Genomic DNA, 13887 nt, shown 5'->3' with positions numbered 1-13887 from the left:
ATCTACCTTATATGGCTGGGTGAGGATTATGTGAGTTCATGCTGTAAAAAGGCTTAGAACACACTAAACCCCTAATAAATGTTAGCCATTATTATTATTATCTTCACATGATAAGTTGCTTTTCAGTCTGTCATGCTCGTAGTCACCGAAACGGGGAGAATCACCTGGTAAACATTAAATAACTTGACCCTGAAGCATTCCCTCTTCTTCCCAGTACGTGTTTATGTGACTTTATTCTGTGGTTTTTCATTTTTAACCTGATAAACTATGTTATTGCTAAAGGGACATTTTTATTTCTTAAAAGTTTAATTAAATCCTTTGCCAAAGTTGCTACTGGCCTTACCTGACCCGTGGTAAGCTTTCTGGGCCACCATCACTTTTTGGCCGCACCCTTTAAACCAGAGCATTTTGGGGGAAAGGAGGGCCTCTAGTGGCCATGTGTACATTACAACAGATTTTCCTTAGGAAAACCAATTTCCCCGGAGTGGAATTTACTAAACTTGGAATAACTTTTAAACTGTGTTTAAAGGTATCTGTTCCATTTGCTCTTTTCCCTGGGTCTTTTCTCGCTCCATCTTTGGTCGGATGGGGCAGTCAGCTTCTCAAACATGACTGCTTCCTAGGGAGCCTGGGGGAAAAGGAACTGAAAATCTAGAGAGAGGACTCCGTAGAGAAATCCACTTGAGTTCATCTCAACATTGAAGACTCAGCTGAAGAAGCCTCACCTCCCCAGACGAGATGCCTGGCTAGGGAAGGTGCCTTCCCACTCAGCGGCTCCTCCCCCAAACTGGGCGTATGAAGCAAGAATTACCTTCATTCCAAAACAGTGCATGAACACCTACTCCCTGCCTGGAACTTTGGCTATCTTTGCATTTCCAGTGCCTACACATATGCTTGCCCTTGATCTCTCCTTTGTAATAGTTGGCTGACAACTCCCTTCTTAAAATGCTTTTTCACTTGACTTCTAAGATTCCTCTCTTGGTTTGACTCCTGTCTCGCTGGCTGCTTCTACTCAGTCTTTTGCTGGTTCCTCCTCATTCTCTTGCCCTCGATACTTCGGGAATGTCCCAGAGCTTGATCCTTGGACAGATTCTTTATCTACAATTGCTTCCTTGGTGATCTCCTTCAGTCTGATAGTTTAAATAAAATCCATATTTTGATTGCTCTTAAATCTGCATCTCCAGCCTGTACCTCTCTCGTGATCTTCAGTCATATTTTCAACCAACTCAACATCTCTACATGATATGTCATAAACATCTCGGACTTGACAAGATCAAAACCAAACTCCCAATTTCTCCTCTCAGATCTGCTCCTCCAGCCAACTCTCAGCTTATTAAACTCTTTGGCGTCATCCCTAATTGCAATCTTTGTCTCACACTCTATCCATCAACAGATCCTTTCAGTTCTATCTTCAGAATAACTTCAGAATACAACTTTTTACCTGCGCTGACAAGTGTCCAAGCCACTAGAAACCGATGCCCAAACGGCTCCCTCTCTCCTCAGGAGTCAAAGCCTCTAAAATGGACTACAAGGCCCTCCATGATTTGCCCCTGTCCTATGCTTCTGTGACCTAACCCGCTCTGGGCCACAGATATCTTTGCTGTTCTTCCTGCCAGGAATGCCCTCCCTGCAGATACCTACACAGATCCCCGACTCAAATGTCACCTTGTCACCGAAGCTTCTCTAACCACCCCAAATAAAGTAGCAGCCCTTCCCCCTGCCCCGGTCCTTACTATCTGCTAACCCTTCTCTCTCCATAGCACTTTTTCTGAGGACAAGGATGTTGTTCCCAGCACCTCCGATAGTGTGTCTGGTGCATTGTAGACACAGATATTACTAAGTCCATACTGAACTAGTAACTAGCAGGAGTCTCTCACTACTTGTTTGGAGCTTTTCCAGTAAATTGCCTTCCCACCTCTTCCAAGTACAAATCACCTATTTGAAAAGCCCAGATCCCACTGTCATGAATCAACCCAATCAGTGGTACTTTTTAGTAGAAAGTAAAACTTATTTTGTAATCTAAATAAAACAAACTTTGCTAACATAATGTTAAAACGACTGGACAAATTTTCACTAAATTTGATGGGTATGCTTAGGATGGGAATAGTTATATGGCATATGTAAAATTCACTTTGGAGTCACCTGAAAAAAAGAGGGATTCACCCTTCAACTGAAATTGAGGATTTTTTTTTTTTTTTTTTTTTTTTTTTTTAATCTAAGTTTGGAGGGCATTTGGGATGGCTGGGCAGAAATACAGGATACGGTGTGTATAAAATTCTCTTTTCGGGTTGCGAGGGTAGGAGGGCAGTGCGGAGATAACATCCATCCAGGACATCTGAAACTGAGGTCCGAGATCTACATTACCACTGACTGACACGTGCCGCGTATGTTAAAATGCCAGAGCTGGAGAAGATGCACACTGGTTTCCAGCATCGGCCCCTCCCTCCAACTGAAGCGGCCTCCTCCAGGCTGCTTCCAGCCAGAGAAACTTCCTGTAACATGTCTCAAGGTGAACAGAACCAGCAGAGGTTTATTTACTGATGGTTAAGGATTCAAACATAGGGCGGGCCAGCTCGTTTACTCATACTGAATCTAAACCTTAGATCTCTGGCTTAATAATAACATAAGAAACCTTTACAGACACAATAAATTTTGTGTTAAATGAGAGATAGTTTAAATCGGTCATACGACTTCTAATATTCTGGGCTGGCAACTACAGCATGACAAATGTTCAGTCCAGTTACAAAACCACATTTCATTTTATTGGCCACCAAATCTTAAACAGATCTGAAAAACGCGCTGTTTTACAAAGGCTTTCACCATATACCCACTGCTACCAGTCAAGTAATTACGGTTTCTTCATCTCCCAGGAGCATTTCTAAATGAGGTTTTTCTTTGATCTGCTTGCCTTGGTGAGTATGTAAGAACTCAGAGAGTACGTTTAAAGAATGAAGATTAACTGAGATGCCAAGAAAAGTTTTTATTGCAAGCACAGTGAGCAGGAGATGTCTTCTGACACAAAGTGGCCGCCAGGTCTGCCAATAACTAACTCTCTGACAACCTTTCATTGGTTTAAAGCATATTAGTTAGCTTCTTGCTATCAGGTATACATCATTTCTGCCATGTGGGACATTTTCTTGGGAATATACAAGTAATATTCCATGTAGCCTGACAGGTCCTCAATGGTCACATCATCCACATAGACTCGAGCTTGTTCTGAGCAGGAGCGGGGGGAGCCAGACAGAGTTCTGGTGTGAAGCGACTGAGAGTAGTCCTCAAGCATGGATCTCCGTTCTGGGGCCAAGGGAGGGACATTCTGCAGGCCTGAAAAGGAATACACTTCCATATCATGCCACCTCTTACACTGGCATTCCTGCCCTAGGCATGCACATGGCTGGCCCTGGTTTAGCTTGGAAACGGATTGAAAGTCAGAGAGATCATTGGCCTTGAGACTTGCTTGGGAGACTTGAGCAGCATCAGAGGAGTCTTCCTCCTTACCCTCTGACGGGAGCCTTGGAACCGAAGTTCTCAAAGGCTCGACAACTGCCCCTGTGTGATTAGTATCAAGAGAAGCGGAGCACTCTCCTGCATTAAACTCGTTAGGGGCCGAAATTCCCAGCCCACTGCTGCCATCGGGTGAGTCAGTCTGGCTCTTGTGCTTGAGCTGGCTGCTGGAAGAAGCAGCTATTGTACTGCAATGTATAAACTTTGGAGGATGAAGGACAGGAGACTTAGAACGTCGACGACGCTGAGTTCTCACGGCTCCTCGTGAAGACTTCCTTGTAGACCTAAGAGGGAAAAAACGCACAGTGTTGGGATACAGAGCTCTCCTAAACAGGTTCTTTATGATAGCTGGAAATTCGCCTCTTCTCAGGCTTATGAGTCTAAGGTTCTAAGTTTCCCCCAGAGAGGTGCCTGCCTCCGTTTACAAGCCGCCTGTGCCTCTTGTGTCTCAGAAACTTCAACACCTCCATATTATCAAGTTACAGCACCAGAGAGTTAAAGGACAGTTTTTAATTGCATTTTGTGGGCCAAACATTTGGCGCAGAACACCTGCTCTGTCCCAAAGCTCGGCTCAGAAACCTTTGACCAGTGGGTCTGAGGAAACACCTTATACAGACAACTAACTGTGGCCACGGCACCACGACTGCTAGAGCAGGAGAGTCAGGATTCACTTCTATCACTGCTAACAGTTAGATTTGCTAAAGTTTTCAGATATTGGCAATCATCAGATACACTACATAACTTTTTATAAAGTATTTTAAAAAATAAAAGAACTGAGTGAAAAAAAAAAAAGAGACTCAAAACTGCTAAGCAATCTGAAAACGAGCAAACAAAACATTAAGAAATATAAAAATTTATATCTAAATTAAGTGGGCTAAACAGCAGAATACATATAATTAAGGAACGGGAAGATAAATGTGAATTATTTATAACAGGGATCAGCCAATTCTGGCCACTGTCTTTCTGTACAGCCCACGGACACCGCTCGCATGAGCTAGCCCTGTGAGCCACAGAGGTCAGGCTGAGGTGTTCCCCTCAGCCCACTGCCCCTCTGCTCCCCGCACCTGCCTTCCTGGCCAGCAGATGTTTCACACCACTGCTCAAGGCCCACGCTGACTGCTGTTTACATGTTGGGGCTCTGCTGTCGGCAATCGTTGGGTCAGGAGAAGCCGAATCTCAGGCTGAGAGCCTGGCCTGTGCCGGGCTCTCTGGAGAAAAGGACATGCTGGGTGTCTCTAGGGCAAAAATTAAAATTGACCCCAGCACTGCCCCCTAAACACCCATATCACCAGGCCAGTCATTTCATCCTGAGACTGTCTCAGCAACTGAACAAAGTATGTCCACCAGCCAGGACAGAGCGCATCAGGCAGGCAGGTAGGCAGGAGTTTTCTCACTTATGTAAGTGCCTACACTCAGATCTCATCTCCTGCCTTCCAAAACCTAAAATATTTACTATTTGGCCCTTTACAAAAAGAGTTTACTGACCCCTGGCCTAGAAAGCAACAGAGAGACTTGGAAATTTGGGAAAATGTAACAGTTAAGAGATATGTAAGAATAAAAGTCTGGAGTCTCTGAAAATAAGACTACACAGAATGGAAGACAGTGATTTTTCTTAAACAGATAATGGCTGAGAAATTTTCTAAATTAATGAAAGAAAAGAATCTACAGATATCGGGAGCACATTAAAGCAGGACAAATAAAAAAGAAATCCACATCTAGACACAGCAAAACTGTAGAATACCAAACACCACAGGAACATCGTAAGAGCAGCTCGAGACTAGACAGATTATTTCCGAATGAACATGTAGACTAAAAGAAGGCTTTTCAATGTCAACATGGAAACCAAAAGACAATGAATAATACTCTTCAAGTGCTGAAAGAAAATAACTAGCAACTCAGAACTATGATTTCACATATATCAAATCAGGTATATCTTTCAAGAATATGGATAAAATAAAGACATTTTCAGATAAATCAAAGCGAGGTCTGTTTCCCAAAAGAACATGATATGAGAAAACTCCAAGAACACCGAATTTATCCTATGTGGATTTCTGTAACACAGAGGCCCTATTTGCTACTAATAGACCTTTATAAAGGAACTGCTGAGGAAGTACTTTAGGACGAAAGAAAGTGGTCGTCCTACAGAATGTCTGAAATGCAAGACAGTGACGGCAAAGATAGTATAAATGAGATAAATCTAAACAAACACTGTCTATTTAAACAATAATAAAGTGGATTAAATAAAACCTAATTTGTGAAATGAAAAAGCAACAGAACTAAAATTTTGGGCAACTATACCACATGGAAGTCATGAGGTCAGAGTAAAAGGGTTTTTGTTTTTGTTTTTGTTTTTGTAACGCCTACAGCACCGGTCCCTCATTCAAGTACTAACCAGGCCCAACCCTGCTTAGCTTCCAGACAGGATCGGGCGTGTTCTGGGTAGCATGGCCTTAGACCAAAAAGGGTTTTAAAAAGGAGAGTTAAAATATTAACTTTTGTCTTTGTTAAGCATGTATGGTAAAATTTCAAGGCTATCTACAAAAAGAATATAAACAAAGTATACAACTCCAAATCAGTAGGAGGAAAAATAGGGGGGAAAACAAACAAACAAACAAACAAACAAACCCATTTCAAGCAATTTTTTAAAAGGTAAGGATGAGAGAGAAAATGAGAAGGGGAAAAAAGGACAAAAGCATGACAAATAGCATAAAGAACAATAACAGAAACAAGTCCAAATAAATCAATAATCAAAATATGTGCAATAACTTTAGCTTGGCAGTTAAACAAAACAAAATAGGCCATACGTATTTGAGACATACCTAAAATTTTAAAACTTAGAATGGTTGAAAATAATAGGAAAAGATACACTAAGCAAATACTAACTAAAACACAAATGGATTTGCTACATTAATTCCAGACAAAATAGACTTTAAGACAAAAGCCATTATGAGGAATTAAGAAAGTCACTATATAATAAAAGTCTCAATTCACCATAAAGAAAACATTCTCAACTGGCATGAACCTAGGCTGTATGAATTTAACAAAACAGTCTCAAAACACATAAAGCAAAAATATAGAACTTAAGGGGAAAAAAGACAAATGTGCTCCCATGGAGGAGATTTCAATATACCTCTCTCAATTATTGATAGGTCAAGTGGACAAAAAATTATTTGAAAAGATTAAAAAAACACATTTAAAAGCTTAATTTAATGTACATTCATGGAACCCAAGAATAGAAAAGATCCATTCTTCTTAAACACACAAAGAACATTTATAGAAATTGACTATGAACCAGGCCATACAGAAAGTCACAGCAAATCCACAACTGGGAAGAATGGGCCTTCTCTAATCCTTGCGTCCTTGGTTCCGTATCATAATATACTCATTTCTGGATAGCTGGGAAAGAAAATCCAACAATATTTTAAAATATTGGGATAAAAATCATCAGGGATAAAAATCACATACAATAAGAAGCTCTTACCCATGCCAACTGTCTTTAGATGCACATGTGGTTTTAGGTTTGGTATCATCTGCTGCTGTTCTGACTGATGCTCTGACACTTGGGCCTTCTCCAACAGACAGAGATGCTATGGACCTGAAGACAAGAACAAAGTTTACCTCTACAGAAAACCGTGCAAGGGGGAGAACTTACTGCTTTCTCAAATGCAAACACAACTTGTTTTCTTTCTAGTTTGAGATTCTCAAAAACTGCTCAGCTTTTAGTGAAAATTTTCCTCCAAAACCAAATTTAGAGGATCCCTAAAATCCCACTGTTGCAAAATCACAAGCCAAAGAATGATTCTTAAGTATAACCAGCAGCAGGATATAAATAGACTTTTAGGCTGTTTATCTGGGGCAGATCAGGCCTTATGTCCAGGGAGAATGTTAATGACACTGACCACTTATTTTATATGGGCAAACCAGAACTGGAAACTAAGTTTAGAAGCGAAGACTTTAGGAGACCCAATCTAATTTGAAATCATTTTCAAATACTATACAACTTTAAGAAAAATATTTTAATTTTTACAACTAATAAACTTGAAATATTACTCAGAGTTACATCTTAGCAATTTGAAATTACGCAAGGAATATGGGTTCCTTGAGTAATTTCAAATTGAAAAAATTTAGGAGAAAAAGAATCATATATAATTTCACAACCAAGAGGTTACCAACATGAACATTTTGTTATAAATCCTTTTAGACCTTATCAATATGCACATACACATACTCACTGGGCTCCCTCCACACATGCTGTGGTACTCATTAAAATCCTTTAGAAGTAAACAATCTACTAAAGTAAAATAAAAAGATGTTTCCTGAAATATAATGTAAAATAAAAGTAACTGGAAATAAATGTCCAATAACAGAAAATACTGTATTACATAAATTATGGCACACATATATAATGGATTAGGAGTTTATTAAAATTAAGTGTACAAAAAACTTCTAATGACATGAGAGAATACTTACACTGTTAAGAGAAAACAGCACAGTTATGCTAACTATACATAAATTATGATCTCAACTAAGTAAAAAAAGTATATGGTATTATATACAGATGATCTAGATATTAACAATGGTTATGGTAAAATGTAATGTTTACTTTTTTTATTTTTTTTGACTTTTTCTGTAAAGAACACGTGTTATTTTATAGTCAAATAAAAAGGATTATGATGTTTTATAATAAACATATACAAATGTGTCTTGATAAGACAAATACCATTAGAAATCAAAACCTGTTGAGCAAGATCATGTTAAATTCCTGGCAAGGCTTGGTCAGTTTATGAGTCAGTACCTCAGATGTCCCATTTGAAAGTCGGCAACAATATGAAACAACTAGAAATGTCTGATACACTATACAAATCTTATTCCGCTTAGTCATGGTAGTGACTCACTCCTACGCTTGTTTGGTTTTCTCAAAAAGTTCTCTCCACTGTTCCATCTCTTTCTATAATTTTACTCAAAGCAGATCACATGCTACAAATAAATAATATTTAGCCATATAGTGTAGAGACAGCTTGAAAGTTTTTTTTAATGTTGCAAGTAATTTTTAGGGGTACTGAAACCGCTTAATTTTATGTTCCAACTTCTTAAAAGACCAGGAAGAGTCCGTATATCAGTTGCTTATATAAATTTATATACTAAGAAATTTATGTGTGCATGTGTACATGCATTCCTAGCATTTTCCTGCTTAAAAAAAATTATTTCTACACCCGAAATCACGAAGGCATACACTACGACCACAATTTGGGACTGTTTGTCTGCTTCTGTTTCCATTTCCCAAAAACGCTTACAAAGTACTAATCAATTTTAATGGCAAGATGACCTCCACATTGGAAAAACCATTGGGAGGAGAAAGATATTTATTTGTAATATCATGGAAGCAAATGTAAATACCTGTAACACCTATTGTGCAATAGTGTATTTAGTATACATCAATCTACTAACATAAATCTTCTCATCTGGTAGGCCAAAATAGTGGTAGCAATAAGCTTAACAGCTATAACAACTAATAACTATTTAATTTTTCCTATGTGTCAGATATTACATGCATTTCATGTTGTTTTCAAAGGAATGGTCAAGAGCACAGGTTCTAGATACAAACTGCATGGGTTCAAATCTAGTTCCACCACTTCTTACCAATGTGACCTTTATCAAGTAATGTAATTCATCTGTGGCTCATTTGTACACTGGAATTAACAGTAGTATCTTATCTTCTAAGTTGGTAATAAGGACTAAATAATGTGTAGAGAGTACTTAAGCCAGTGTCTAAGACATAATAAGTAATAAATTTTAGTAATTATTATTACTTGTTGTGGAATGTTCTACTCTGAGTTTCCAGTGTTTGGTTTTCATTTATGAAAAAGAAATATTCTTACAGCCATTAAAAATATGAGATTTCTTCTGGCCTGGGGCAAAGAATAGGGATGAAAAGAGTCCAGTACAAAACTTTTTGCAAAGGGTGAAATATTAACATTCAGACAGCAGCTGGTCTATAGGTGCTCTAATTAGTTTGGCCAAAGGGTCCAAGATTATTGATCTCTGTGACAGTACCTTAATGAATAGATGTTTCCATAGTGATAGTCTCAGCAATAGGGCCCATGAAATTGACAACATCTGCATATATTTCTATTGAGCCAATTCGCTTTTAGTGAAAAAAATAATGTGATTCCCTAGAGATGTACGAGGAAATCCTTGATGGGACACAGCTTGATAATGTTTGATTAAAAAGAGAGGGGGGCAACTCTCCTCAAAGTTAAGGAAAACCAAAACACCCATCCTTGGAGTACGAAGGAGCTGCGACTTTTCAAAATTTAACAGAGGAGTTTCTGTTAAGTAATACAATGCTATGCAGAATTTGGTAGAATGTCACACTGTTAGCATTGATATCTCTTAGGAATAATGAGAAATATTAGGAGAGAAAGAGCTCTTCAGAGGAAAAGGCTATTTAAACCTAGTAAACAAGTCCCAAATAAATATTATGTAATTAATTACCCTGATGCATCCACTCTTAATTTCTTGAAAGCAGTTTGTAGACTCTCCTCCTCTCCATCCTTGGCTTCAGATTTCATTGCGAAACTTTTTATACTACTATGGATGTTCCCGTTAATACTAAAAAAGAAAATCAAAAGAAAATGAGCCAAGTGAAAACAGGTGGGTTCGAAAGTATACCTTTTGTTAAAATCTTTATTCCTGATATTTTTTTTTTAAAAAGTTGTTTCTAAAAGGAAGTTTCAGTGCAGACAATTAGGAAACTAGGTTTTCTTATATTTATTATGAAAAAATTTAAACATCCAAATATTTGATGTCAATATTATAGTTTTGGAAACTAGATTACCTAAAATCTGGGTTTCAGTATACTTTTTAACAAGGGAAAAAGTCTCTCCAGTTGTAGACGTCTAAATGCCTATATACAAAATGACCTTTGCATCAGAAATAAAAGGGGAAAGCTCAACCAACAGCACTCTGATCATTTAAAATGCTACAGAGTATTTATCTAGTCTAACCTTAAAAATTGCAGTTAAGTATAACCTCATGACACATGACAGCATTTCTCTAAAGTAATCCTGACTCAAATATCAATATTCATATCCAGATATCGAATTGTTACCATTTTTAAAGCAAGATTACAAAAATGTTTCGATGATTACTGATTATTCCACTCTACCTAGAAGGTTGATACCTTCAGGTTTTACAACTTTGCACATGTTCATTATTACGGAAGAAAGAAAAGAAATGAAATATCCTTGCAACTCAAAAAGATGAAAAGAACAAATTTATCCAAAAGACGTAGGCTGTAAACAAAAAATAGTAATTACTGCTCTATAGGTATGCCTTTAAATGATCTTCACTTAATCAACTACCCTGATAAACCAAAGTTCTTCATTTCTTCCACCCTCATTATTATATTTAAACAAAGAAAAGGGGAAGGGGGACCAACCTAAGCAACAAGAGACACAACTAAGAAGTCTGTTAATAAATTCTTCGAATCTAGTTTCCCAATTATTCTTTCACTCAATGTAAAATATTAGTTAATACAAATTCCTGAACAAAAAATAAACCAGTATCTATGGTATCACAGAGAACCAGAAAAAAAATAAGTAACCCCCCAGCCCCTCAAAGAAGAGATGATGATGATGATGATGATGATAAACTTTTGAAGCCAGGGATTCACTTTACCTCTTTATTTCTAACTTGCTACCCCAACCCCATTCCCCCACCCCTCCCTTAGGCACTCAGAGGGAGCAGTGCCTCTCTGTGGAACCTTGGATCCTCTCTGAGTCCCTACCTGCTCATTTCTCAGGGGTGGGTTTGATGTTATTATGAGACCGCTAATATTCCAAAGGTCAGGGTGTCATAATATGTTGGATATAATGTAATCATGTAGTACCAGTGGCAGAATAAAGAAGCAAGGAATCAAGATTATTCATTTCCTTTTCATTTATATGTAAAGGAAGATATTTTAGGCAGCTGTCTCAGGGGATTGAAACACCCAACACTGAAAATAGTCTAAAGAATTCAGTCAGCTTTCACTTCAACTTCTTAAGACCAAAAATTTAAATATACTCCCCACATATACTTTGCTGGTTTATTTAACCAGTATATGAATTTGAAGGAACATTATCAATTCCATAGTCCACTGGTTTCTAATTCTTCTGGATTTAGAGGAGGATCCTTCCCCATGCATACAACAATGTCCTGCAGACCTGGAGAGAGGAGTGAGCAAAGACCACATTCTAATACTTTTAAAGCTCTACAGCAACTAAAAGGATACTACTGCAGGTTGTAAACAAATTCTCCCTGCTGGCAGAACTAAAATAAAGTTTGTTTTATAGTTTTCAATTACTTTATGACCTGTCAGTCAAACGTTCAGACTAGTGGCCCTTATAGAGTTAAACCATCTGAGCCTGTCTCCCCTTGCAGACCCCACACAAACCCTCTTCAGGCCTCTTTGGAAATCAGTGCAACATCATAGCTAAATATACACTGCTGAATTCTATAGAAATTCATTCCTTATACAAATACTTATAGAATTCCTACCACAGGCTCTCGCACTAGACTGGGTGCTAGGGACATAAGGGTGAACCTGACACTTACCAGGACTGTGACCCCTATTCCTGTAAGGACTGGAATCTCCTTCCTGTCCTAACACTGTGCTAAGAAGCTCTGTACCTAGATATGTAACTTTTAATTATATGGTGCTAACTTAATAGTACTGCAGGTGACCTCTAGATGTTAATACAAACTAAGTTAACATTCTTGTTGACACACTGAAAGTTAAAAACCAAAACAGACCAAAATAAAAATTAGCTACGTAGACTAAAACTTTAGGAATGAAGTTCCATCTCAACTATTTTCAGACTTTCAGGATTTTGATTACTCACCTTTTCCCTCGGTTATATTAAGCAAAGGTGAATCTTAGGTATGACCTTAAGAGCTAAATCAGAGCATGTTTGCAATCACAAAAGCTTTACTATGCTCCTCTGTATTCCGGGCTTCCCATCCACTGAAATCAAGAGCTGTAGGACTAACTCCGGGAAACATACAATTGGCTTGCCCCTCTTCATTGATATTAAATTTATGGGAGACTTTCTTGTCGTTTTCACTGCACTGACTTCTTGAAGTTAAAAATCCTCCAAAAGATCAAACTTGTAAAGGCCTATTAGAAATTACTTTGTATTAAGTCAAATCACAAGAGGCAACTTAACTTTGCCTCGGATTTCCCCCCAATCTTTCAAAAATGACAACTAAAATTCTTCTAAGTTCCTCAAAAGGAAGAATTCCTGGTTTTCTCTTGACTTTCAACAAATAGCGTGTGTCACCGTCTTATTTATATCTCGCAGTTTTAACCAAGACCTCTTTGAACCTCAAGCTTAGGACCAAATTTCCAGGACTCTGGAAAGACCTGAGAACTAGCTATAAAAGATCCGCGCGTTAAGCGTGTCATCACAATGTTAAGGATTTAGAAACTCTCCCAGCCCACCAGGAAGCGTGGAGTCCAAGAGAGAAAACCCTGTCCAGCAACTCTAGAAGTCGCCAGCAAGACTAGGTTGAAACAATCGGCCCCGGAACAAAACACATTCACACCTCTCTTTACACACCCACTCAATCTCTACACTCTCGGTGCTAGAGCCAAAGCACGACGTTATTCTTCTCATCCAGAATCTGGATCGGTCGCAGTTAAAACAGGATCAGAAGGAAAGGTCAGGAACCGGGGGACTCGGAGAGTGGGGAGTGTCCAGGGCCCTAGTTCTGGCCGCTCGGGGTCTCTAGTTGGGAAGTTGCCCCTTCGGGATACTCCCGGGCCAGATCTGAGACGTGTGAGTCGGGCCAAGGCGCCAGCGATGCAGGAGGAGGTGGGAGCGGAGCCGAAGAGGCAGCCAACAAGACTAGGGCTCAGGAACGAGCGGGAAAGGGCGGGAAGGGGCAAAGGGCGGCCGAGGAGAGCGAAAAGGGGAAGCTACAGCCGGGCGGGAGACGGCGGAGCAGCGGGACGGGGCGGGGGCTGCGAGAGAACAGGAAGGCGGGAAGGGGAGAGAGAGCGGAGCTCCAGCAGGGCCGGGCCGGGCCGCAGCGGCCGAGGGGGCGCGGAGAGGCCCAGTCTCGGCCCGGCCCAAGCAGTCAGCGCCCGGGCACTACGCGACCGGAGGCGGGCGGGCCCACAGGACGCCGCCCGCGGTCCAGTCGAGCCAGGACGCCGAGACGCGGTGCCGCGGCCCCTCCCCGTCGCGTCAGGACTCTCACCTCCTCGCAGCTGGGGCGCTCCGGCGACCCACTCCCGTCGGTTCAGATCGTCTCTCCCGATCGCCGCGCCTGACTGACCCGGATCCAAACCCGCGGAGAGGGCGGCCCGCGCCTCCGGAGTCGCACTGCGCCTGCGTC

General features: G+C 40.1%; 1 protein-coding gene across 2 annotated transcripts; it reads right to left on the bottom strand.

The window, feature by feature from the left end:
- Positions 1 to 2740: 2740 nt before the first annotated feature.
- On the bottom strand, positions 2741 to 13864 carry OSER1 (oxidative stress responsive serine rich 1). 2 transcript variants are annotated; one of them, XM_016152429.2, is made up of 4 exons: positions 13750 to 13864; positions 10000 to 10116; positions 6986 to 7099; positions 2741 to 3788 (listed from the first exon to the last, which is right to left on the bottom strand). In XM_016152429.2, exons 2-4 carry the CDS (start codon positions 10074 to 10076, stop codon positions 3101 to 3103), a joined length of 879 nt encoding a protein of 292 aa, XP_016007915.1. In that variant the 5' UTR covers positions 10077 to 10116; positions 13750 to 13864; the 3' UTR covers positions 2741 to 3100. The 2 variants fall into 2 exon arrangements, with proteins under 2 accessions (XP_016007915.1, XP_036085269.1); XM_036229376.1 differs by lacking the exon at positions 13750 to 13864 and adding an exon at positions 13111 to 13441.
- Between the last annotated feature and the right edge of the window lie 23 nt (positions 13865 to 13887).

This window comes from Rousettus aegyptiacus, unplaced genomic scaffold (genome assembly GCF_014176215.1).
Source record: "Rousettus aegyptiacus isolate mRouAeg1 unplaced genomic scaffold, mRouAeg1.p scaffold_m13_p_12, whole genome shotgun sequence".
Taxonomy (NCBI): Eukaryota; Metazoa; Chordata; class Mammalia; order Chiroptera; family Pteropodidae; genus Rousettus; species Rousettus aegyptiacus.
The sequence above is the reverse complement of the archived record's forward strand: the minus strand, read 5'-3'. Positions and strand labels throughout refer to the sequence as shown.

What these genes read in the sequence shown, in the direction of transcription:
- OSER1 (XM_036229376.1), bottom strand. Translation starts at nt 13,163, where the DNA reads ATGAGAAGAATAACGTCGTGCTTTGGCTCTAGCACCGAGAGTGTAGAG. An exon ending in TTAAGAGTGGATGCATCAGG is followed by an intron (nt 7,100 to 9,999) that starts GTAATTAATTAC and finishes TCTTGTCTTCAG; the next exon opens with GTCCATAGCATCTCTGTCTG. An exon ending in TCTAAAGACAGTTGGCATGG is followed by an intron (nt 3,789 to 6,985) that starts GTAAGAGCTTCT and finishes TTTCCCTCTTAG; the next exon opens with GTCTACAAGGAAGTCTTCAC.